At 43.3% G+C, this 26,377-nt stretch overlaps 2 protein-coding genes across 3 annotated transcripts in view; both read right to left on the bottom strand.

Annotated features, from left to right (window-relative positions):
* Positions 1-8,775: 8,775 nt before the first annotated feature.
* The window catches only part of LOC110529382 (apolipoprotein B-100), a 78,645-nt gene continuing 61,043 nt past the window's right edge, over positions 8,776-26,377 (bottom strand). The window contains exons 1-5 of one of the 2 annotated variants that reach the window (XM_090242575.1): positions 11,105-16,004; positions 10,910-11,021; positions 10,720-10,743; positions 10,171-10,357; positions 8,776-10,043 (exon numbers count right to left, since the gene is read on the bottom strand). In XM_090242575.1, the coding sequence (XP_090098701.1) occupies positions 9,057-10,043; positions 10,171-10,357; positions 10,720-10,743; positions 10,910-11,021; positions 11,105-15,551 (5,757 nt within the window). In that variant the 5' untranslated portion in view covers positions 15,552-16,004 and the 3' untranslated portion in view covers positions 8,776-9,056. Of the gene's footprint in view, positions 10,044-10,170; positions 10,358-10,719; positions 10,744-10,909; positions 11,022-11,104; positions 16,005-26,377 lie in introns of those variants that run through there. The other variant, XM_090242574.1, reaches the window with a different exon arrangement.
* On the bottom strand, positions 16,900-24,906 carry LOC110529381 (apolipoprotein B-100). Its single transcript, XM_021611522.3, has 22 exons — positions 24,785-24,906; positions 23,326-23,367; positions 23,094-23,206; positions 22,842-22,987; positions 22,548-22,695; positions 21,771-21,923; positions 21,428-21,552; positions 21,244-21,329; positions 20,718-21,159; positions 20,504-20,618; positions 20,263-20,409; positions 19,955-20,166; positions 19,644-19,839; positions 19,348-19,527; positions 19,017-19,220; positions 18,706-18,873; positions 18,378-18,583; positions 18,109-18,291; positions 17,867-17,997; positions 17,549-17,759; positions 17,277-17,449; positions 16,900-17,106 (listed from the first exon to the last, which is right to left on the bottom strand). Exons 1-22 carry the CDS (start codon positions 24,837-24,839, stop codon positions 16,937-16,939), a joined length of 3,606 nt encoding a protein of 1,201 aa, XP_021467197.3. The 5' UTR covers positions 24,840-24,906; the 3' UTR covers positions 16,900-16,936.

Here is a 26,377-nt window from a genome sequence, read left to right as displayed (position 1 = left end):
TTGACACCCCACTTTGAAACGTGAATGATGGTAGATGCTTGGCGCCGTAGTGCACTGGGACCTGAAGGGTGCCTGTGTAACAGTATAGACTTTACATCCGTCCCCTCGCCCCGACCTGGGCGCGAACCAGGGACGCTCTGCACACGTCAACAGTCATCCTCGAAGCATCGTTACCCATCGCTCCACAAAAGCCACGGCCCTTGCAGAGCAAGGGGAACCACTACTTCAAGGTCTCAGAGCAAGTAACGTCAACGATTGAAACACCACTAGCGCGCACCACCGCTAACTAGCTAGCAATTTCACATCCGCTACATCTGCAATGTCTATCTTGGATCTACCATACCCACACAGGGCAGTGGAGTGCTGTTGGAGTGGTAGGTGACGGAAAGACTTGTAGTAAGTGGCAAGGTTGAGCAACGACACCACAGTGCTAGTATCCGGTAGCAAAGGCAAACCCACCTCACCGAGCTGCACAGTACATGTCTTGAATGTCACATGGTTGGTGGAGACAGTTCGGATTTCAGTGTGTTCATGTTGAGAGTGAGATGAAAATAAGTGCCTGTTCTGAATGTGGCTAAAAGCTGGAGCAGAATGGCACATTTTGCAAAGTGATTGTATTTTGAACAGTTCTTGCATGTTTTCCCATGGGCTGGGCAGTTTGAAGCCCTTGAATTGTGAGAGCTAGCCCCACAGTTGCCACAGCCATTTCTGTTTGTTTGTCTGTGTGCCTGCTGTATGGGCATGCTGGTCAGTGTTGCCAACCAATTTTCAGGGTAAGTTGCTAGAGGCAGGTTGATTTGTTGCTAAAAGTTGCTAAATGACCCACTCTTTTCTGTTCTTCTGGCTGTACAATTTGTATTGAGACATGTTGATTGATGTTGTAAGTTCTGTTCAAAAAAAGTTTTTGTGTCATTTAGAGGGACAATGCGTGCATTTTAGCCACTTTTCAAAAGTTGCTAAAAGTTCAAAATACATTTTTAAAAGTAGCTAAATTTGTTGCTACGTGCTGTTTGAAAAAAAAGTTGCTAAATCTAGCAACAAAATTGCTAAATTGGCATCACTGATGCTGGTGTCTGTGTCCATGCAGCTATCTATGTAGGACGGCGTGCACAGCGCGTGATCGTTGTAGTGCGCATGCTCGGTCTGAAGCTGCTGTGTGAATGGCTGGGGGACGAGTGTATACTGCAGAGCTGTCTGTCAGCATTGTTGAGCATTCCAACGCTGCTTCAAACTGGAGTGCTGTTTGAATAGCTCCATCAACTTGTAAATTATTTGATTCCAAAAGCTGCTTCTCCCGCCTTGTCTTTTCACATAACGTCCCCTCTATCAGCTGATCTCGTTCTGAAGTGTCCCATATATACCCTCAGAATAGCCACGTAGCTTTGAATGGACTCACCCGGCCATTGATTTATTTTCTATAGCCGGTAGCGTCGGAGAAGCACTCGCTTTTTCCCGGCAAAGTGGTTCAGTAGGAGGCTGACTGCAGCAGAATGTTGGAGCCGATCCAAGCGCTCTGAAAATCCTCAGTCGCTCTGTACGGAGTCAGTGATGGAACAGTCCATAGCTTCGAGATAAGTGTTAACTTATCAAGCCAGTTATTTCAAGGCGAGGAATGGTGCTGGCGTCGTTGCCAATATTATATCTAGTTTAGCTGTAGAAGAACGCACATCTGCACGGTTTCACATTGTACATCACTCTCTCTCTTAATGACATATGCCACTCATTCTCATAACCCATTCATCCGTAAAGCAGCACACTGTCGTAGACCCTAATGTACAGCACCGCTGTACCATACATAACACTACCCTCATAAAGTGCATTTCGGATTCAAAACTATAAGTCCTACAAACACATGCATATTACTTTCAGAAAGGTAAGAACTATGTGATTCTGATATAGGTGTCAGAAACAATGTGACTACTGCCATATGTCCACCAGATGCACATGCGTTTTGCCATGTGTTGTTTTTGCCTGCATTTTCTGTACTTGATGCACATGTGCTTCACAAGGCTGCAGAACAGGTTGCATCACGGATAAGATCATTTTCGCCCTGTTTAACCAAAGCTAATAATTAGAACAAATGGAAGTTATTCTCCTGTTGACCTAATGGTTTCATAAACTGCCAGAGCTACCAACAGACTAATGTGCACAAGGGCACATTGCAACAATTAATTTAGTTAGTTTCTATTCTTCTGTCACTATCAACATTAATAAATTGAACTGGTTGTCCCCATATAGAGTACTGATTTTAAATCACTAGCTTGCCCTGCATGATGGCATCCTTCTAGCTTCGCCAGCGAGTTGTACTCCCCACAAACGAGATACTTTTAATACTCAAGACTGAGTGTTAGGGCCTGAGGAAAGTATGGCATTCATTCAGATTAAATATGGAAACTTGAAATGTGTCATCCCCATTTTCAATTATATTTTCGGTTTTATTCCCCAAATTAAAACTATACTAAATATATTCACATCACCAAATAATTGATAAAAAACCCACTGTTTTGCAACAAAGGTCTACAGTAGCTTCAACAGTAAGTACTCTGTTGGGTAGCACCATGGTGTGGGTGGAGGACAGCTACTTTCCGTCATCCTCTGGGTACATTGACTCATGGTTCTCACTCCCTTCCATTGACTTACCCAGTAGTTATGACAACTTCTGGAAGACATCCTCCAACCTATCAGAGGTCTTGTAGCATGAACTGACATGTCCATTTACATTTGACATTTTAATAATTTAACAACAGTGCATACATTTTCATACTTTTTGTTAATTCTTTGTTCCAATCAAATGATCAGAGAATGAATCTAGTACTGAAAGCATAAGCTACAGCTAGCTAGCACTGCAGTGCATAAAATGTGGTGAGTAGAGAGAAAGACAATAGTTGAACAGTTTTTAACAAATGTATTTATTTAAAAAGGAGAAACGAGGTTAAAAGAGAGAGAGAGACATAGCTATGTTTATGTGTATTTTTTTCACTTTGCTAGCGAATGGAACTAGCTAGCTTAGCGTGCTGAAACAGAGAGGGATGCTATGTTAGCTAGCTGGTGTAACGTCTGCTTCCAACTCACACTCTCATACACTTAGAGCCCCTGAATGCAGCTCACTCTCCAGATCCCAATCACCCGGATTCTGATGACCTGTTCACACACCTGAATGTCATTATCACACACTATTTAGTTCAGTTCTTTGCACCCCTTCTTTGTGGGGTATTTTTTTGTTTTTGACACACTTCTCTTTGGAGCTCTGTTTTTCCTGTAATTTACTCCTCCTGTGTATGATAGTTTTTGCCTGCCTCACTAACGACCCCTTTAGCCTATTCCATTCATGTACCTTAGCCTATCGGATTTCCTGTTATTTACATATTGCCTGATCTCACGGACGACGTTACTAGCATTTTCCCTGCCTGTACTGTTGCCTTTTGGACCCATTGTGTATGACCTGCTGCCTGCCCCTGGACCCAGCTACCTGCCTCCTCCTGTGTATGACCTGCTGCCTGCCCCTGGACCCAGCAACCTGCCTCCTCCTGTGGTCCTTTACATTAAACACCTGCTGCGCCCTGCGCTTGAAACCAGCTCTCTTCTCCCTCGTGTTCATTACAGCTGGCTATGGCGCTCCAACAATAGCTATGTTGACTTGGGCGGTCGGTTTTACAGTTCATTAAATGTTTTTTTTGATACTCAGTGTTGGAGGTTGTGACAACCTGTCCAAACTGTTTCCGTGCACTGTTCATGCAGTGGTTGCACTGGTTGTATTTATTGAACAGTCGTCTCAAATAAGACTGTGAAGGACCTCAGCGTTACTCTGGACCCTGATCTCTCTTTTGACGAACATATGAAGACTGTTTCAAGGACAGCTTTTTTCCATCTACGTAACATTGCAAAAATCAGAAACTTTCTGTCCAAAAATGATGCAGAAAAATTAATCCATGCTTTTGTTACTTCTAGGTTAGACTACTGCAATGCTCTACGTTCTGGCTACCCGGATAAAGCACTAAATAAACTTCAGTTAGTGCTAAATATGGCTGATAGAATCCTGACTAGAACCAAATATTTGATCTTATTACTCCAGTGCTAGCCTCCTTACACTGGCTTCCTGTTAAGGCAAGGGCTGATGTCAAGGTTTTACTGCTAACCTACAAAGCATTACATGGGTTTGCTCCTACCTATCTTTCCGATTTGGTCCTGCCGTAGGCAGGCCTCCTAATTGTCTCTAGAATTTCTAAGCAAACAGCTGGAGGCAGGGCTTTCTCCTATAGAGCTCCATTTTTATGGAATGGTCTGACTACCCATGTGAGAGATGCAGACTCGATCTCAACCTTTAAGTCTTTACTGAAGACTCATCTCTTCAGTAGGTCATATGATTGAGTGTAGTCTGGCCCAGGAGTGTGAAGGTGAATGGAAAGGCTCTGGAGCAACGAACCGCCCTTGCTATGCTATCTCTGCCTGGCCGGTTCCCCTCTCTCCACTGGGATTCTCTGCCTCTAACCCTATTACAGGGGCTGAGTCACTGGCTTACTGGTGCTCTTCCATGCCGTCCCTAGGAGGTGTGCGTTACTTGAGTGTGTTGAGTCACTGACGTGATCTTCCTGTCTGGGTTGGCGCCGCCCCTTGGGTTGTGCCGTGGCGGAGATCTTTGTGGGCTATACTCGACCTTGTCTCAGAATGGTAAGTTGCTGGTTGAAGATATCCCTCTAGTGGTGTGGGGGCTGTGCTTTGGCAAAGTGGGTGGGGTTATATACTGCCTGTTTGGCCCTGTCCAGGGGGTATCATTGGGATGGGGCCACAGTGTCTCCTGACCCCTCCTGTCTCAGCCTCCAGTATTTATGCTGCAGTAGTTTATTTGTCGGGGGGGCTAGGGTCAGTCTCCTGTCTTTGCCAGTGTCCTGTGTGAATTTAAGTATGTTCTCTCTAATTCTCTCTTTCTCTCTTTCTTTCTTTCTTTCTTTCTTTCTTTCTTTCTTTCTTTCTTTCTCTCTCTCTCTCGGAGGACCTGAGCCCTAGGACCATGCCTCAGGACTACCTGGCATGATGACTCCTTGCTGTCCCCAGTCCACCTTGTCATGCTGCCTCTCCAGTTTCAACTGTTCTACCTGCGGCTTTGGAACCCTGACCTGTTCACCGGACGTGCTACCTGTCCCAGACCTGCTGGTTTCCACTCTCTAGAGACAGCAGGAGCGGTAGAGATACTCTTAATGATCGGCTATGAAAAGCCAACTGACATTTACTCCTGAGGTGCTGACTTGTTGCACCCTCGACAACTACTGTGATTACTATTATTTGACCATGCTGGTAATTTATGAACATTTGAACATCTTGGCCATGTTCTGTTATAATCTCCACCCGGCACAGCCAGAAGAGGACTGGCCACCCCACATAGCCTGGTTCCTCTAGGTTTCTTCCTAGGTTTTGGCCTTTCTAGGGAGTTTTTCCTAGCCACCGTGCTTCTACACCTGCATTGCTTGCTGCTTGGGGTTTTAGGCTGAGTTTCTGTACAGCACTTTGAGATATCAGCTGATGTAAGAAGGGCTATATAAATACATTTGATTTGATTTTAATGACCTGTTTCACTGCCATACAAGGCTCCACTGATAGCCAGGTGTAGCAGTGGTAAGGTGTTGGGACAGCTTTATGTAGGCCCTAATAGTTTGTGGGCACCGTTTTTCACCGTTATAGTCCAGTTAATGTATATCCCCCCATTATTTGAGTTTGCCTCACCAAGATAATCATGCTAAAATCGCCACTGATTGTCTATCAACAATGACAAGCCACCTGGGTCTGACAACATAGATGGAAAATTACTGAGGATAATAGCGAATATGAGTGGCAATATCGTCCGCTATAATTTTCCATCCAAGTTGTCAGACCTTGGTGGCTTGTCATTGTTTGTCTTCAATCTAAGCCAAAAAAGTGTGTGCCCTCAGTCCTGCAGGAAGCAAAAGTAATTTAGCTACTCACTACCCCAAGAATAGTACAGCCCCCTTTACTGGCTCAAATAGCCTACCAATCAGGCTGTAACCAACCCTTAGTAAACGTTTGGAAAAAATTGTGTTTGACCAGATACATTATTTTTTTTACAGTAAACAAATTGACAACAGACTTTCAGCACGCTGATAAGGAAGCTCATTCAACATGCATGGCACTTACACAAATTACTGATGATCAGATGAGAGAAATTTATCATAAAAAGATTGTAGGAGGTGTTTTGTTAGACTTCAGTACGGTTTTTGACCTTATCGAGCATAGTCTGCTGCTGGAAAAACGTATGTTTTATGGCTTTACACCCCCTGCTATATTGTGGATAAAGAGTTACCTGTCCAACAGAATAAAGAGGGTGTTCTTTAATGGAAGTCTCTCAAGCATAATTCAGGGCAGCTGTCTAAGCCCCTTACTTTTTTCAGTCTTTACTATTGACATGTCTCTGGCCGGTGTGTATGTACGCGGATGACTCAAGACTTTACACGTCAGCTACAACAGCAAATTAAATTACTTCAACACTTAACAAAGAGCTGCAGTCATTTTCAGAATGGTTATCAAGTAATACAGTAAGTAAGTCCTAAATATTTCCAAAACTAAAAGGATTGTATTTAGGACAAGTCATTCACTAATCCCTAAACCTCAAGTAAATATTGTAATGAATAATGTGGAAATTGAGCAAGTTGAGATGACTAAACTGCTTTGAGTAATCCTGGATTGTAAACTGTCATGGTCAAAACATATTGATGCAACAGTAGCTAAGATGGAGAGAAGTCTGTCCATAATAAAGCGCTGCTCTGACTTAACAACACAGGCCCTAGTTTTGTGTGGTCAGGTGCCACAAAGAGAGATTTAGGAAAATTACAATTGGCTTAGAACAGGGCAGCACAGCTGGTCCTTACATGTAAACGGAGAGCTAACATTAATAATATGCATGTCAGTCTCTCATGGCTCAAAGTAGAGGAGAGATTGACTTCATCACTACTTTTTTTTGTAAGAAGTATTGACATGCTGGTCTTATGGCTTGGGGGTAGAAGCTGTTAAGGAGCCTTTTGGACCTAGACTTGGCTCTACGGTACCACTTGCAGTGCGGTAGCAGAGAGAACAGTCAATGACTTTGGTGACTGGAGTCTTTGACCATTTTCTGGGCCTTCCTCTGACACCGTCTAGTATATAGGTCCTGGATGGCAGGAAGCTTGGCCTAAGTGATGTACTGGCCATACGCACTACCCTCTGTCGGATGCTGAGCAGTTGCCAGAGCAGGCGGTGATGTAACCGGTCAGGATGCTCTCGATGGTGCAGCTGTATAACTTTTTGAGGATCTGGGGACCCATACCAAATCTTTTCAGTCTCCCGTACAGTACATTTTCTGCTGTTCAATCATGCGTATTCTGCGTATTCTGCTGTTCCACTGATTAAGGATTCCAGCTTTAAAGGTAGACTCAGTGATTTAAATGTAAACAGGATAGTGGGTTAATTTCCACAACAACTAAGAGCGTTGAAGCGTGAGGCTCAACTTCTCTGCTGTTTCGGTGTCGTGGATACCAATCTGTGAACAGCATGAAGCGAACCCGTGCCCATGCGCAGATACTGTGTGTGACTGTGTGAGAATGAAGTCTTGCATCTCACTCATCTCAATATCTTGCTGAGTCTACCTTTTAATATTCACATGTATTTAATTTCTACCTTGAAATTATATTGCCTTTGATAATTGTCCACCGATGACCATAATATGTTGTGAGTAGCCACTCCCTCACCAGTCATGGTTGAAATACTGTTTGTTCTGTAGTTTGTTCCCATGACAAGCCATGTTGTTTTTTCAATCATTGCATTACTCCTGGACGAAAGATAGACATGCTGAAAAGTTGTAAACATTTTGTTCCATTGGACATTCCACCCCAATAAAGGCATTTTAATTACAAGAAGAGTGTCTTTGTCCTCCTTGCTTTTTGACGCCCACACTAAATAATTAAAGAGGTGCTTATGAACGGAAAAGTTACACAAACTTATGAAAAATAAAGAAAGCTGCACACTATACACAGTCACATACTTATGTCCCAATTATTTCAGTAGTGTAGAACAGCCCATATCCTCCAAATTGTTCACACTTAAACTAGCTACCTACTGACGTGATGTTACCCTTTACTGCTCTGAGCCTGAATACCCTAAGGGTGTTGTAGAAAATGTGAAATGCATTTCTCCCCGAGTGATTCCTTAGTGACTAGTCAACCAGAGTACATTTATCTCAATGTCATTCTACACAGGATAGAATTTGTTCTTAACAAGGCAAGACATCACAGCCACTAAACGTGCCGTGTTAAGGTGACCAGCAGCATACATCAGCCCTTCATTTGAGTAGTGCTCTATGTTACAGTATGTAATATGTACTTTGCATCCCTTGGAGATCCATAAACAGGTTAGGATTACAATCAGATCAGAAATGAAAAAAAGTATTTGAAATAGGAGGGTAGTTTTGATAGCATTCCATGTACAAGTATTCGATACTCAATGATGTGTTTGAGCCAGAGTTTGTGTCCTGTGATTCCATAATATCGGTTGGTTTTAAAGTTCAGCAAGGGATCTTATATTATTCATATAGGCTTTCCACTTTGCTCATTTTAGAAGTTATATTTGGGCTATGTCTAAAAATCTCTCAACACTGAAAGAAAGTCAGTCTTATCAATATTAATACTGTCTATGGTTCGCATCACTCATTTGCATCACTAATGGAATGCTTGTTGTTAAAATACTGAGGATCTCAAAACATACACATAGCAGGTGGAAAAATATAAATCAAACATAATGCTGTATAAATGTTATTTATTTTGTACTCTCATATTGCATCTTGTATGGTACAGACAGATAGGGAAATAGGACTCAACAGTATTTCATTTTTATGTTGGTAAGTGTACCAATTGTCATTTACACAAAAATGATCAAATAATAGCTGCATGTTTACCTAAAGGCTTTAAAGACGTGCTGAAATACTTGTTTGAGGTACGTTCCCAGCCCTGTGCCTCAGAATAGCATAATGTTAAACACATTGTAGTGTTAGACTCAGGGTTCAGTCTGTGAGGTTCTCACTGGTGGAAGGGAAAGGGAAGCTCAATCTCAAGCCTTCCACCGCTAACTTTGATGAAAGCCTGGGCTTCCTCAGAAGCCTGCTGCAGAAGACCAGTGATGGCGAGGTTGAGTTGGTTAACCACAGACAGAACCATGTCAGCGATGTGTTCAATTGCTAAGTTCACCTGCTCCATGTTCAACACAGTATTGACTTGGTCCAGGACGGTCTTGATCACGCCGACAAGGTTATTGTACAGAGCGTTGAAGTAGATAGCGACGGCATCCAGGTAGTCAGACTTCAGAGTGTCAACAAACTCCCGGGCCTTCTCAACAATAACCTTCAGGGTCTCGCCAAGCTTCTCCAGGACCATGTCAAGGCTCTCCAAATGCTTCACCAGACCCACAAGCTGGGCAAGAGCATGCTTCATGTTATCTATAATCTGGGCTCCAGTCATCACATCACCGATTGGCATAGTGACCTGGATGTCGCTGATCATATCGACCAGAGCATTGAAGGAGGCCTCTGCGCTGTCTATGAGCATCTGGATGGCCTGCTCAACCATAGTGGCAATGCTGGTGGTCAGCTGCTTGAGGACCTCAGGCAGGGTGGTAATTTCCTCAGAGCCAGGGAGCTTGAACTCTGTCTCCCTAAGGAACTTAATGGCAGCATCCAGGAAGACCTGGATGGTTTTCTGGAACTCGAAAACAGTGTTCCTGAAGAGGATTGACAGCTGGCTCAGCTCAGCTGCGTGGCTGTTAGCAGCAGTGTAGGCTTCCTCAATGAGGTTGATGATGGAGCTTTTCAGCCCCTCCACGTGCCCGAAGATCTCATACTTGTTAGAGAAGCTGTTCAGGGTGGATGTGATGGCAGGGAGTCTCTCCTTCAGACCCAGGAGCATGTCGTGGGGAGCCTTCATGTTGTAGGCAACCTGTAGTTTTATCTTATCGACATCCTTAGCAGTAGCTCTGATGACCAAGATGTCAACATCATCCTCAGGGGCAGACTGTTAGATATAGGAGAAACACAACACATTTCAATTTACCTGTACAATAGGGTGACATTTATTTGACTTGTGTATAGGGACACAAGTATTGAGTATTTTAAGATGAATGAAATGAAAAGAAACTCACAGCATAACGGCTGTAGAGTCTAGTGCTCAGCTGAGATGGGATCCTGCCCTGGAGCTGAAGACCCAAGAACCCAGTGGACGGAGTAGAGATGGAAGCACTGACGCCATCTCTGCGGGCAGCATAGCGGAAGTTCACATCAGTGAAGGTTGGGCTGGTGATGTCCACATTCAGGGTGTGACGGGAGACACTAAGAAGTGGAAGAAAAACAGTGTGATCAGTTACTGTCTATTCATTCATAGTTTAATTAAGCAATAAGGCCCGAGTCGGGTGTGGTATATGGCCAATATATCACAAACCCCCAAGGTTCCTTATTGCTATAATAAACTGGTTACCAACGCAATTAGAGTAATAAAAATAAATGTTTTGTCATACCATGGTATATGGTCTGATATACCACAACTTTCAGCCAATCAGCATTCCGGGCTCGAACCATCCAGTTTATAACTTCATGTAATACATGTGTGTAGTAGAAGGTCAAAAGATGTAGACTTTATTTGCTCATGCAATAGTTCTAGATTGATGTGAATTGAAGGTACATTGAGTATTTACCTTCCCTCCTCTTGACGCTTCTTCCTGAAATGCACAAATGACAAATCAAACCATACTAATACATATTCAGGTATCTTCAAATTGCTAAATGTTTGTAATGGTTTGATTAACATTGTGCTAACAAGCCTAAATAATTTGTTTCAATATGTATTATGCATTGAAATCAGCCTGTTTAAAAGTATTACTTCACCTCATAGCCTGGGTAATCACATTCTGAATGTCCATGGTCAGGTCTGCATGGTTAAGGACAGCCTTGCCATTCACGCTCAGGGCTTCGTTCTCAAAGCTTGCAGTGAAGGAAGCTGTTGAGGCAGTTTCAATTTCCTCAAATACAATTATATTGCATCAAATAATGACATTATGGAGGACATTTTTATAATTTTACCATCCACGTCGTAATCCAGGAAGTTGATGACAGAGGTAGCAGATGACTTCAGTTCAGCCTTGAAGACAGGGGCATCACCCTTCAACTCAGCTGCCAGATTTGTCGTATACACAGGGGTGGCTATCTTGGCAGTGGTAGAGATCTTCTGCTTGGTACATGTCAGCTCGACAGCAGTCTTCTCAAAAAGGGAAATGTCACCCATGTTGCTTGGCTGAGACATGTTAATCTCAACATCAGCAGTCAGTGATGTCAATGGTGCAAAGTCAATGGTAGCCTGGGCTACATGCTTTCCTTTGGTGTTGAAGGTAATCACATTGGCTTCATTGTTGCTGGCGAATTTCAGCACTGCATACACACGGCTCACGGATGCCTCAACAGCCAGATTCTCATCCACATCCATTTCCAGGATAGTTGTCTCACCGTTGCTGAGTTTGGCATTGGCAATGATCTTTGAGGTGGAGCGTAGGCCATCAGCATTCAGGTAGATGTTAGCTTCATTGTGCAGAGCTCCCAAAACAGCATTGTATTCCAGGATTGTGCCATCAATGGTGCCCTTGATGGATGACTCCACAGATATGTACTCAAGGGTTCCCTCTAGCTTCAGGCTGTGGTCAGCCTCTGCCTTGCCAATTGCTTTGATAAGGGGTAGGTTGAAATCACCTTTCAGCTTCAATGTAGAGGCAGCATTTGGCTTGGTCTTGGTGTCTGCAACAAGTTTCTGATTGGCTTCTAGGTTGAAGATGGGCAGGTCAATCTTTGCAATGGTAGCCACAGACACCGCAGCTTCCAGGTTGTCGGTGCTTAGGCTGAAAGTGCTGTCATGGTTTCCCTCAATGTGGGCATTCTCCAAGGACAGGGCAGTGGCCAGCTTAAGTCCTCTTTTGGTGGTCAAACTGGTGGTGCCATCAAGCTTGGTCTTAAGCGCCTCAAAAACGGAGGCTGTGGTAGCTCTGAGACGGAACACAAGGTCGTCCTCAGTGTAAAGTCCAGCATTGGCATTCAGATTGAAGATGGGTGACTTCAGGGAGAGTTCGGTGATCAGGTTGCCCAGAGAGTGAAAATGACTCTTCTGGTACAGGATCTTGGAATCAACATCAAGAGACTGCTCAGTGGTGGTCAAGATGTTCTTCAAGCCAGTATGCTCATACAGGTTCAGATCGCTGATGGCTGGAATGTGCAAGTTAATGAAGGGCAGATCAATCTCAGGGATGCTGAAGGGGTTTGTCAGGAATTCAAGATTAGCCTCACTGTTGACAGTAGCAAATATACCAGCCTCCTTTTTGTTGTTGTCAATAGTGAAGTTGTAGGAGTATTTGTACTGGTTGAAACGGGCAAGAGCCACAGTGTTGATCTGTTGAGCTTCAGGCTTGATGATGGCAGAGTAGTCATTCTGGAGATCAATCTTGGCCATCAGTGCCTCGTTGAAGCTGAGCTTGGTGTTTCCCTTGTTTTGGAAGTCAAAGACAACTTCAATAGGATGAATCTTAACGGTGAGTGAGTTTGACAGGATTCCACTGAGATCTCCAACAAGCTCTGTGTCATGGTTTGCCTTCAGTTCGACCTTCATATCTCCCAAATTGGCATTTCCAGATGCCACCAGAAGGCTGTTCTTGATGGCTGGGCCTTCTGCCTCAGAGCGGGCCTCAAATGTGATGTGACTGAGAATGACTGCATCAGCGTTCATGGTCTGCTTCATCTTCAGAAGGGCAGTGTCGGAGTCAGCGGAGATTGTCAGCTTAGTAGTGCTGGGACTGATGGCGAAGTGAAGGTCACACTTGTGTGTGCCCTTGTGAGAGTTGGACTTGATAGCACCATCATTTCCAATGGTCAGAGTGATTGTTGTGTCCTCCAGGCGGGCAACAGCCTTTTGGGTCACAGAGGCTCCATTGGTGAAGCCAAGGATTGGGATATTGATCTGGTGGTTGTAGGTAGTGTCCACAGATGCAGACATACCACCCAATGTGGCAAAGAAGGCATTATTGACAATGTCAGCCGTGTAGTGTGCAGTGGTTGCCTTGACTGTGGTCTTAGCTGAGGCCTGGGCTCCAAGGCGGTAGAGGGTCACTGATGCCTGGTGTTCGACTGCAAGTGCAGTGTGGGTAAACTTAAGGGTCTCTGCAACTATCACACGGTTAAACTTGGGGATGGCAACGCGAGCAGTGGAGTCCAGGTTGTAGCTGAATATCTCAAAAATGGGAGATATGGCCTGGGAGGTTAGGAAAGCAGTGAGCTGAGGAGTCTCCTCACTGTCAGTAGAGTTCTGGAGCTCAGCAGAGGTCCTAATGCTGTAGATGGGGGTGCTGACTTTGATCTCACCATAGAGCTTGCCAAAGCAAGGGACACTGATCTCACTGGGAATGGCAGGGAGCTTGATCTTAGGGATCTGGAGAGTTGGAATCTCTAGGAGCTTCTCTGCGGCCACCTTAGGTAGGACAGGGAAGGAGAACTCTGGGAATGTAATCTCTGGGAGGGTAATGTCAGGTAGGGTTGGCAGGTAGCTCATGGTCAGGTCTCCGAAGAAAACATCCAAATTAAGATTCTGGATCTCAAAGTTGACAATAAAATCTATGAGCTCTGTGACCTTCTGCTTGATATCATCAACGGAAACGGTGGTGGCTGGCACTGTGTGGAAACCCAGGATAGTGAACTCAGGGATATCCAACTGTGTTGGAATTTCAATCTCCTGAAGCTTCTCCAGGTTGACCTTCATGGAGGGTATGACCAGGTCAGTGAGAGGGATGGTGAATGAAGGGAAGTCCAGCTCAGCTGTCTTCAGTCCAGTAACAACTCCCTCAATTATCTGCTTGACCTCGCTGACAATTTGTTGTTCACCAGCAAACTTCTGGATCACCTCAATCACATTGCCGTACACCTCATTTATGACAGTGATGACCTTGGTGTAGTGTTCGCTCACCTGCTGCAGGTATGAGATGATATCATTTCTAAGGTCCATATCGGTGATTCTCTGCTTTAGCCTCTCAGAAATTGCCTTAAGGTCATTAAGGATGGCATGGTCGACCATGTCCTTCACTGTTTTGATCATGTCTGCAACCTTGATTTTCCTCAGATGTTCAATGTAGTTAAGTGCAGATGACACAAAAAAGTTGACAAATTCTCTTGAAGCCTGAAGTTTCTGTGGGATCTCAAGTGCCTTGATCAGCTCGTTTACATGAGCAGTGTATTCAGCAATCATCTGGTTGGTTTCATCCACATAGGCATTGTAATCAAATGACCTCAGCTGCTGGACAACAGAGTCAAGATATTCATTCAGCTGTTCAATCACCTGTTTGATCTCAGTAGCTTTCAAGTAGTTGATGGTTTCTTCCAGCATCTGCATTACCTTCCCTGGGATATCGATGGCCTTCAGGTTGTTAGCAAGGACCTGAATTGTTTCAACAATTTTGAACTGCTTAATTAGACCCACAACCTTCTCCAGGACTGCTTCAACTTTCTTGTCAACCTCATACTTGACAATCAGACCTCTCAGCTTGGCGTGGAAAACATTCAATTTGCCAATGATGTCCAATTCCTGGATCACTGCCTTGACAGACTCAATCATCTTGCTGATCATTTCAGTGGGAAGGTGTTCCATGAGCTGCTCAACATGAGTTTCCAAGTTGATGGAGGAAATGTAGTTTCTCAGATCCTCAACAGTTTTGGTTCTGTCAAAGGTCTCAATGAACTGCTTTAATTCACTCACTGTGTTTTCAATTTTAGCCTTGATTTCAAACTGGGCATCCATGTCGTAAAGGAGTGAAATGCTGCTGTCCTTCAGTTTCTGCATGTCAATCTGCTTGATCAGCTCTTCGATAGCATCAATGACAGCTACGATCATAGTAGTGATTTTATACTCCTCATTGATGGCATTCAGCTCCTGGCTGAGTCTCTCAATTACAGTTTCAGACAGGGTGCCACTCGCAATCATCTCCTTGGTGGCAGCAACAATGCCCTGGATACTGTATGCCAGGCCAATCAGCAGTTTTTCAACTGTAATCTTGAGGTTCAGAAGGGAGACCTCTAGGTATTCCAGAGTGATGGGGTACTCCTTGGTGAGGGCAATCAGGTTCTGTTTGAGCTGGACAGCCTTGTCTTCCAGATTCAGTTTGGCAACAAAGTCACTGACATGATGGGGCAGAGCCTCAAGCTTAGCCTTGACCTCATCACTATTGATGTAATTCTGAATAGCCTCTGCCATGTTAACAATAGTGATCTTGATGTTTTCCAGGATTGCAGGCAAACTTTTAAGGAAGGGCAGGTTAATCAAGTGACTGTCAGTGTTCTTATCATACTTCAGGAACCCAGAGATTGTGAATTCCTGGTCTTCACTGGCAGCTGTGTTCAGGAGGCCGGTGAGGAGGGTTGCAGACAGCTCCAGTCCAAGCCTTTCAGCATTGTTGTAGGCACTCACTTCTTGATTGAGGGCATGGCTGTTCAACTTTGACTTCATCCTAAGTATGGCCCTTTGCTCCTGGGGAGTCAGAAGTGTGTCTATCTTGTTGTCAATTGTGGTTTCCAGGGGGAAGCCATTGTCCAGATGCTGGGTGACAGAAGCTCTGCATTCATGAGAGCTGGCAAAAGCCAGGGGCTGTGCTTTAAGAAGGAATTTTCCATAGAGCTGAGCGCTCTGCTTGCCATACAAGGTCAGGTCACCATCAGCATTGAAGATGGCGTCAAGATTGAAGTCGAAGGGAATAATGCTGGCACGGATGGTGTTGTCGAAGCGGAAAGGCTGGGAGTTGAAGGTGGTATACAGAAGAAGACAGCCCTATTTGGTAAAAGACCATGTCCATATTATGGCAAGAACAGCTCAAATAAGCAAAGAGAAATGGCAGTCCATCATTACTTTAGGGCATGAAGGTCAGTCAATCCGGAACATTTCAAGAACTTTTTAAATTTCTTTAAGAGCAGTCGCAAAAACCATCAAGCACTGTGATGAAACTCGCCCTCATGAGGACCACCACAGGAAAGGAAGACCCAGAGTTACCTCTGCTGCAGAGGAAAAGTTTATTAGAGTTACCAGCCTCAGAAATTGCAACCCAAATAAATGCTTCAGAGTTCAAGTAACAGACATATCTCAACATCAACTGTTCAGAGGCGACTAAGTGAATCAGGCCTTCATGGTCGAATTGCTGCAAAGAAACCACCACTAAAGGACACCAATAAGAAGAGACTTGCTTGGGCCAAGAAACATGAGAAATGGATTTTAGACCGGTGGAAATCTGTCATTTGGTCTGATGAGTTGCAGAGTATGTGAACGCATGTGTGGTTCCCACCGTGAAGCATGGAGGAGGAGGTGTGGGGGTGCTTTGCTGGTGACACTGTCAGTGATTTATTTACAATTCAAGGCACACAACCAGCATGGCTACCACAGCATTCTGCAGCTATTTTACAAAGAAGGAGAGTAATGGAGTGCTGCATCGGATGACCTGGCCTCCACAATCACAGGGCTTAAACCCAATTGAGATGGTTTGGGATGAGTTGGACCGCAGAGTGAAGGAAAAGCAGCCAACAAGTGCTCAGAATTTGTGGGAACTGCTGGTTGAGAAAATGCCATGAGTGAGCAAAGCTGTCATCAAGGCTAAGTGTGGCTACTTTGAAGAATCTGAAATGTAAAATAGATTTTGATTTGTTTAACACTTTTTGGTGTTAAACAAACTATTTCATAGTTTTGATGTCTTCATTATTATTCTACAGTGTAGAAAATTGTAAAAATATAGAAAAACCCTTAAATGAGTAGGTGTGTCAACGTTTGACTGGTACTGTACATATTGTAATATATTAAGTTCAGAGAGGACATAATGGTGATCATAAGATGAAAGTTTTTTTTATTTTTTATACCTCTACAGACTTGGTGAAGATGTGACGGACCTTCATGTCAGTCTGGCCCACCTGCTGATCAAGAACATCACTGACCATCTTCTGGAATGCTTCGGCATGAGGGAGGATGTTCTGGATCTCAGAGTTCATGTCAGACTTGACCTCAGCCACAATCTTCTTATCATCTACAAAGTAGGAGAAATTCATTGTAAATTAAATGACATTTTAATGACTTTCCCATGGATACTTGACATTTAAAGCCTGGCAAAGCTCTCAGAAACGTACAGTTAAAGTTGATCAAGAAGCTAAACAATTTATCGTAAAAAATGCTGGGCGATATTGAAAGCCTGCATACCATATTTTAGGGTGATCTTTTGCACTGAGGTGGTCTCTGGGAGCTTGATGTCACTCTCAAGCTCAAGTTCCAGTTCCTCACCACGCTTCACGTTTGCTGTAACTGTGGCGTCAGCCCTGATTGAAGGGACAAGCAGCTGCACCTGCAGCATAGCATCCTTCATGGCCTCAATTCTGCAAAGAAAACAATTAGTCATTTGGAATTTGGAAGAAAGGAAAAACAGAAGAAACCAAAACAGGGAAGTATTTTGTGGGGTAGCATTGTCAGTTTACTTAGCGCGGCCAACCAGCGACAGCTGAGGGATGTTCTTGTTGATGAGGTCAAAGGAGATGGAGTGTATTCCTTTGCCCTTGGTGTTGCCATCAACAACGCCCAGTCTGATTCCGGCCTCCAAGTCAAAGTCAGGGATCTGGATGTCGGTGGTGAGGACATTCTTCCTCCTGTTGTACTTCACAGTGGCTGTGGCCTCAGTGGGGTCAACACCTGTGTCCAGGATAAACTGAATTAGTTAGTCACCAAGGAAAAGGTTGTACGTTAGAAATTGAGGGACTGTGTTACTCTAAAAGAGGGATTTTGTAACTTAGCTATACCTTCTGCCTTCAGGACCACCTTTACAGTGTCAACTTTCTGACGACCTTCTTCTCCCTCCCTGAGGAGTTCGTAGCCGATGGTGGCCGTGTATTCAGTGACATCCCCAGTGGGGTGGAGCTCCACAGCAAGCCTAAATAATTGTTTCATTTCCAAAAGTTATGGCTAAGATCAATTTCTACCTGAAAATAGGAAAACATAAATGGAGCATGTTAAAATGTATTTGCATAGAACTAGTACTTACTTGCTATCTCCGGTAAAGGGGAAGTAGGGTGCAGTGTCATGGGAGCTAGCATCAGAGTACTGAAGGGTGGTGCAGTACTTCATACCAGCTAAGAATGGAGTGCACTCAGACACATTGATTCTGTCCTCTACCAGAGACGGGATGGGTTTCACTCCAGCAGAGGTCACTTCGAACAGCTTGTTGCTATAAAAGGGGTCGTGGAAAGGAAAGTTTAGGCTCTGATAGATATTGGTCATCAGGTATTATCTGAATGATACTCTGACACTTACGTGATGCTGATGAGCTTGGCAGGACCCTGAGGAGCAGGGATGGTCAGCTTGACCTGTTTGTCAGCCATGACGAGCTTAGCGCTGAGCCCACTCTCGTGGTATAGGCTGGTATGCATCTCCAGGCCAGAGAGAAGGTACTCAGGAATGTGGGAACCAACCCGGGCCACAAACTCAATTCCAGCAGAGGGCATGAATGAGACCTCGCTCTGTGGGAATGGGATCAGTCCAAGTACATTATATAGATATGCAAAAAGACTGACCGACGTCACATGTATTAGGGTTACTACAAATAGAAAACAGATCAGTGAAAATAAATAGAAAAGTTTACCATGTCGGGTGTAATGTGCAGTCCTCCCTTGATGCCAGGGGTGAAGGTACCAGACAGGGCAATCTTCAGTGGCACACCAGTGGCAGTTGGCAGGAAGAATACGTTATCCATGAAGATGTAATGGGCGAAGACTTCATTGTCAGCGTTGGTCATCAGTCCCTTCATCAGCTGTGGAACATGTACATTTCAGATTTTGGATAGTAAATTGAGTTGACATTTTTTATCATTGATATGTAATTCTTGACCTGATGAGTTAACATGAATGTATATCTGATGTGATAGTGTTGCTTTTTTCCATATTTTGTACATACATCAGTGGGGAACATCTTGAGTACGTTGTCAATCATCAGACCAGCAGAGTAGGCCATCTTCTCTAGCTCATTGGTCTTCAGGTATCCAAGTTCATTTCCCAGCAGTCTCAGGTAAATCATAGCCTCAGGGGACTCCTGCGCCTTTAGATCCCTGACCAGTCTGTTGAGGTTGCGGCCGATTTCTCTCACGATGTTCTGGGAAGCCTACAGAATATTTTTTTCAAGGAAAGAGACAGTTAGCTCATGCTACAATTAAATAACTAGGATTAAAATCACACTAATTAAAATGTTTTTTAAGGAAAGAGGAAGAACATAGTATGGTTTTAAATACCTGTCTCTTCAGTCTGTCTTTCTTCAGAGCGGGCATCATCCTCTTCATGACCTCATTGACCTGCAGGGGCATCTTGTCAGAAACGAAGTAGACGATCTTTAGAACCGTGTCAGGGAAGAATCCGTTCTCTCCGAACAAAGCCTCAACAGTTGGCTCAAGTCCTTTGCCTTCCATGCCAACCTTACAAGTGAAGAGAATGTTCACCATGAGACCGATAGAAAAATAATTGTATATTCTGTAAAAAAACATAATCTCTATAAAAGGCTCAGGGAAACAAATTAAATAGTATTTTTTACCTCCATCATGTCCACATTGTAGCCGAAGGCCTTCAGGGTCATCTCCAGCATGACTTCCTTGGGCAGATAGCTGGTGCCCTCAAAGAGCATATTTCCTTGCACAGATCCAATCATGTAGTTGCGGGAGAACTTGGTGGGATCCATGACAGTTCCAACCTCATTGCCCTGCAGGGCATCAAGAATGTTCTGTCTCAGCCTGTAATGGATGGAATAATTTATTACATGGTCAAACCTATGATGAGGAGGGAACAACCGAACAGAATATTTCTGTTAGCTGAGGCAGTAAATACTGCAGATGATATCTCTCTTACTCCTGTGTCTCGGCTGCAGTGGATTCCAGTATGTTAGTCAGGTGGGAGATGACAAAGCTCTTGGCCTGCTGGTCTTCTTCGATGGGCAGAGCGGCGGCCAGCTGAGCTAGTTCAGCAGGCTGGGGGTCCTTCATCAGCACCAGGTAGGCAGCAACACGCTTCTGCAGGGGGCTAGCACCATTCAAAAGAACCTGCATGAGCACCTCTCTGCCCTGTAAAGGAGAATGTGTATAACAGTACTGCAGTGAACGAAGAGTTGATGGTTTCCATATATATATTTTTAAGCTAATAGGATAAGAGTGAGTTACCTCCTCAGGGACAGGGGTCTGTTTGAATGCCTGAATGGCAGCCTGTTGGACTTCCAAGGAAGCGGCGGGCTCGTTTACACACTGGATCATAGCAGACTTCAGGGCAGGACTGGCGGCTCCCATGGCTGCAGCCATGTTACCAATAACCTGGGGAGCAGAAAGAAGCAAACATGAATTATTCTGATTCAAATTGTTGATTGAGTAAATCTGAAAAAGCTAAGGGGAGCGATGGAACATTCACCCTCAGGGCCAGGAAGTTCTGCTCCTTGTCACCGGTGCAGTCACCCAGCTGGGCAACAGCAAACTCAGCAACAGCCTCGATCTCAGGGGTCACTTTGCCCTCAGCCTTGTAGAACCTGATGAGGAACACAATGTGAAATTCAACATAAGAATTTCATTGTCTGCATCTGCTTAGTTCAATTTAGAAAATATGTTGCTTTAAAATGTCTGTTTACCTCTTGACAACATTGCTCAGGGCATACAGGATAGGCTTGCTCTGCTTGTACCGTGCCATAGCCAGCATGTCGTTGACCAGGAGGGCAGAGGGGTTGGGGACCAGTCCCATAGCGAACACGATGGCATCAACCTCAAAGGCAGAGTTGTCAAAGGTCCTGAGGATCTGCATGATGGCACTGCTGCACTCTGGGGTACCGCACTGGGCCAGAACCTGGTAGGTCAGGGGTCCGGATACCTTCAGGGCCTCGGGGATAGCAGGGCTCAGGGTCTCAGCCTTCATTCCACGGACCATGCTCACAAGCTGCTGGAAGAGGTGGGCTCGCTTCTCACCGTTGGACAGAGTGGCCAGTTCCCTCAGGACAGCCAGAGGAGCATCCTTGTCCTGAACAACGCTCTTGTCCTCATCAGCCTCCATTGGCAGACCCTTGAGGTTGGCCACATCTGCAGGAAGATAAAGTCAGTTTTGACACTGAAATCCTGTTTCAATCATCTTCATAATTAGAATGCAATGTAAGGGATACTTACTGTGGTCAAAAACTCTCTCATTGTATGTGGAAACATCGAGCAGAGTCAGGAACTGCTTGCCAACGTTGGTAACTCCATACTCTCCCCTGTGGAAAGCCAAAGAGATGATAAAGACTTATGCAACATCTCTTAACATTGCAGGTGTGTATTTCATAAAACATTATAGGCATAATGTTTTACACACTTGTGAGAGAAAGGCACCAGGATGTGGTTCTCAGTGCAGGCACCAGAGATCATGTGCTTCTTGTCATTGTCAAACTTGTAGTTGCAGGTCTGGGAGCTTCTGATCAGCTGAGCAAGAGGATAGTGCTGTAGGAGGATAAATTATTATTGTTTAGGTTTTCTTGGAAAGGAGTTAAAAAGTGAATTAGGAGTAATATTAGTTTTCATTTCAGCTACTGGAGCAGAGAAAGATAAGTACTTTGAAGGGTTTTTGGAAAGGAGTTAAAAAGTGAATTAGGATTAATAAATGATTTAGGGTGTAATTCAGAATCTAACCAGCAGCTTTTACTGTCTTGCAGTCTTACCATGCCAGAGATGAGGGCCAGGGGGCTGGTGTGGTCCCTCTGGGGGATGAAGTGGTCACATTGGGACAAGTCCCTGTTGAGAGAGATGTCAGTAGCGATGTTCTCCATGGCGTTGACTTTGTAGTTGGTCTTGCACATGCCGTGGATGGTCGGCTAAGGGAAAAGTCAATGATCCTTGACATATTTGAATAACTATAAATACGGATTTATGTTTTCCGAAAAACTGAATGTGAGAAATTGCTCTCTGCAGAGCCATGAATATAATTTTCTTTGCTAGTCTTGTACCTTGTAGTGCATCATGTCGGCGTGCCAACAGTACTGCATACCCTTTCATTTATTATTGCTTTATTACACAATAATGACATTTTTCTTTCTTGGATTCACTAAAACAAGCACCAATATGTACCATTGTTTACCAGGTAGTTTCCAGTTGTATTGAATAATATGGGGTAAAAAGGTACACACTGTTTATTTTTCCTTTATTTAACTAGGTAAGTCAGTTAAGAACAAATTCTTATTTTCAATGACGTCCTAGGAACAGTGGGTTAACTGCCTTGTTCAGGGGCAGAATGGTAGATTTTTACCTTGTCAGCTCGGGGATTTGATCTTGCAACCTTTCAGTTACTAGTCCAATGCTCTACCCACTAGGCTACTCTAAAGTACCCATTAGAGTAATAAAGTACTCAATATGAAATTACTTGCACATATCACTGAAACTACACTGTAATACAAAGTGTGTAGTTATGATTAGGGTGTTTTCTGAGAAGATCAACATACCATTTTCTTGTTGTTCTCCTCTTCCAGCAGGGGCACGGCAAGAGCAGAGACGATACCTCTCTTAATGTTCAGGATGGTCACGGACTCATCCTCCTCAGGGTACAGTTTCACATCATACACTCCCTCAACCACAACCTTCAGAGGATGTCTGAGCAGGGAGAGAAGTGAAAGGTTGGTTACCAGTTGTTAACTCCAAATTACAATGTGCTTAATAGAAGAGAGGACAAGGAATTTTTAACAAATATTGGGGACAAGGGTTGGGTTAGGGCATTTGTGACAGCCTTGGGGTCTTACTTCTCCATGGCAGCAGCGAAGGTATCAGATCCGAGGGCAGGTCCGAACACAGGTTTGCCCTCTGCGTCCATATCAACAACCTCACTCAAGCTACAGCCTGTGGTGCGCAGGATGTAGCTGCAAGACTGAGGAACTTCAATCTCGACCTGTAGAGGGAGACAAAGGTTAGAAGGCTTGCTTACTGGGATGTTGCGTGAGGACAATATTAATGGACTGAAGTGAAGGCTTAATGCTCTGAGGTATGATGTCTACCTTGCAAGAGCACTTGGGTCCATTCATGAGATTGGAAGCTCCTTTAATTGCATTCAGGGACTCTGCTTCGTACTGGTATTCATATTTGTGAAGGCTCTTGTACCTTCTTGCCACTAGGGAGAGATTAGAAATTGTATTTTGAATGTGTTTGAGTAAAGATCCGTCATGTTGCCATAACAGTGAGCAAACTGCAGCACATTGGTAGGATAAGCAATGATTTGTTGGTACTTACACAAGCATGTTGGATGTTCTTCGGCACCATCGTCTTGGGATTCTGTGAGTGGATAACGCAATTTTGGTCAAAGCAGGATTATACAGAAGTTTGATAATTAATTACAACATGACTGAAATCGTTTTTAAGTGTGTAAAAAGCAGTTTTAATTTCTTTGAATGGTGTGGGCGAAGTTATGTATCTGTTCAACTGCCTGTCCCCTCTACTCACTGTACTATCAAATCATGTGGGTGTGAGGGGGAACTGCCCCCACTCGTATAAAAACGTATATTGTTTGCATCCCAGAAAGTGATATTTGCACGTCTGCACTGTCAGAATTAAGATATTTGTAAAATTGCTTGCACAGTATCACTTATTAAATCATACATTTTGTGAGAAAACCAGACTACAAATAGAGGACAAAAAGCTCAAAGACAGATCTCGATTTACATCGACCAGCTTAACAGGACTTTCATCATTTACATTTTATTTAGATGGTTCAGGTTCACCATCAGAAATAGTATTGCTGATATATAGTCAATGTATTTGGTGGTTTTGAAGAAAGTTAACTTGTAATTTCGCAAAACAGGGACAGTGCTTATTTTACGAGATTAACTGTGCAATGTCGAGAGGAGATGCTTCAGTTCACTCTGTAATGTTCCAAGTGTTATTTTACAAAAAAAAACTATTTTGCAACAAAATGATATAATAGATATTGCACGTGCAAAGCAAAGCAAAACACTTTTATAAACAAATTCTAGTTGTTCAAGTCAACAGCTACCGATAATTTGGTTTGGCATTAGAATATTTAAAATAAAACATTTCCGAATGGAACACTTCTAAAGAAAATACCTAAAATCTGAAAATTACAAACATGAAAACTTAAGAAACAAACTACTGTTACGCTCGTTGTTAAATGAAGACCAAGGTGCAGCGTGGGAGGCGTACATTTTCTTTCATTTGAAATGTTCCACCAAAATCAATAAACAACTCAACGAACGTAAAGCTAGGAGTGCAACACATGCAACAACCAAAGACAAGATCCCACAACAGAAGGTGGGAAAAAGGGCTGCCTAAGTATGATCCCCAATCAGAGACAATGAATGACAGCTGCCTCTGATTGGTAACCACACATGGCAAAAAAAATAATAAATAGAAAACATAGAAACAGAAAACCTAGAATGCCCACCCTAATCACACCCTGACCTAACCAAAAACAGAGAAATAAAAGGCTTTCTAAGGTCAGAGCGTGACAACTACTACTGGGTAAAAGTTAATTTTAAATATTTTAAAAAGTTAACAGCTACATACATGTCTCTTTGGTATTTTAATATGTAAAACTAAAAATGTCCCAAATTCAAACTTTTAAAGCATATACTATAAATCTGAAAATAACAAACATGTAAACTCAAGAAACAAACTACTACCTGGTAAAAATAGATTTTTATTCACAGCAGGGACCAGTCAGAGAGGTACTTACGGGCTAAGGCAAGGGTGCTCAGAAGAAGCAAAAGAGAGAGCTTTGTGTCCCCCATGATGGGTTCGTTGAAGCTCTTTCCTTTGCGTTGGCGAGTCCTCGTCGAGACTGATTTCTCCACTCCAGCACTAGTCTTTTATACCCTAGGGATTCTATAGGAAGGGGAAGTGGGAGCTACAGACAGTGCTGCCCCTACTCCAAAGTCCATCCCATACGTATGTGTGGAGGGACAAAGGCAACTAGTTTCATAAAACTGTCCATGGATTTGATAACAAACTTGCAGAATAAGTCACTTTTTTTGTGCAGTAGTAACACATATTTTCCAAGATTAGGAAGACCACTGAAGAAAACAGCAAAAACTAGTGATTTCTCTCAGTTTAAATGAATTGCGAAGGTTTCATCTTATTTCACACATTTTATTGTATATTTTTTCCTGATAAAACTCCAATTCACTTGTTAGAAGGGGATTGAGACAAAAATGAGGCAATACATAATCCCAACTTTGATATAATTTTAACTCAATGTCACAAAAGCATGCATTCAAACAACATAGCATTGACATAATATATAAAAGCAATACATAACCTATTACTAAACGTTTTATTGATACACATTTACTTGTCTCCTTTTTGTTCAGATATTGCATTTTAGAACATATTTATGTGCTTAAGAAGAGTAAATACTTCCACTTGTTTAGTTTGAATGAGTTAATTAAGCAGATCATGTTATGACTATCAATTACTCCCATCTTAGGATATTCAGAGGGATATCACATTCACAAGAAACAAATAGGTCACCACTGTGTATGTATCTATGAACTTATGCATGGACATAATATACTTAATGCATTAGGCAAGTGTAGCAAGGCCTGGCCCCTGCCACTGACTGGAGCGAAGTGGGTCTGGGTACACAGCTACAGGCAAGGGTGAAGTCCAAAAACAGGCTTTATTGCATCATTTTCTTGACTAACAAAAAGCTGACTTGCATATAAATTCAAACTGAGAATTCAAACATAAGCTTATAGGTCTACATTATCTATAATCAGCCTCTCTTCATTCAATGTGGAGATGAGAGTTCAGAACCAAAAAGGTAACAATTTCTTTGCAGGGTATTATACTGATATTTCCTGTGTATCGATAACAAGTGATGTAATTGGGCATGTGTGTATCGTTATCAACAAACTCTTCAAAGGAGCACTGATTTATCACTGTTTTTGTCTTGAGCACACGTGTGATACCTATTCAAAATCATTTTTATTTTTCCTTTATTTAACTAGAAAAAAAAGAACAAATTCTTATTTTCAATGACGGCCTAGGAACAGTGGGTTAATTAGAAGGGGGTTGAGCCAAAAATTAGGCAATACATAATCCCAACTTTGATATAGTATAATTTTAACTCAATGTCATAAAAGCATAATTGCCTTGTTCAGGGGCAGAGCGACAGATTTTTACCTCATCAGCTCGGGGATTTGATCTTGCAACCTTTCGGTTACTAGTCTAACTCTCTAACCACTAGGCTACCTGCATCTCCAATGTTCTAAATTAACATAGCCAATGCCATTCTTTCACATATTGCATTTGAGCTGTTTAAGTATAA

Source organism: Oncorhynchus mykiss, chromosome 8 (genome assembly GCF_057628025.1).
Source record: "Oncorhynchus mykiss isolate SJ-2025 chromosome 8, ASM5762802v1, whole genome shotgun sequence".
In the NCBI taxonomy this organism is placed as follows: domain Eukaryota; kingdom Metazoa; phylum Chordata; class Actinopteri; order Salmoniformes; family Salmonidae; genus Oncorhynchus; species Oncorhynchus mykiss.
Note: the sequence above shows the minus strand (reverse complement) of the source record. Positions and strands in the feature narration are given on the sequence as shown.

What these genes read in the sequence shown, in the direction of transcription:
- LOC110529381 (XM_021611522.3), bottom strand. Translation starts at nt 24,839, where the DNA reads ATGGGGGACACAAAGCTCTCTCTTTTGCTTCTTCTGAGCACCCTTGCC. An exon ending in TTCGCTGCTGCCATGGAGAA is followed by an intron (nt 22,696 to 22,841) that starts GTAAGACCCCAA and finishes CTCCCTGCTCAG; the next exon opens with ACATCCTCTGAAGGTTGTGG. An exon ending in AAGACAGACTGAAGAGACAG is followed by an intron (nt 19,221 to 19,347) that starts GTATTTAAAACC and finishes AATATTCTGTAG; the next exon opens with GCTTCCCAGAACATCGTGAG.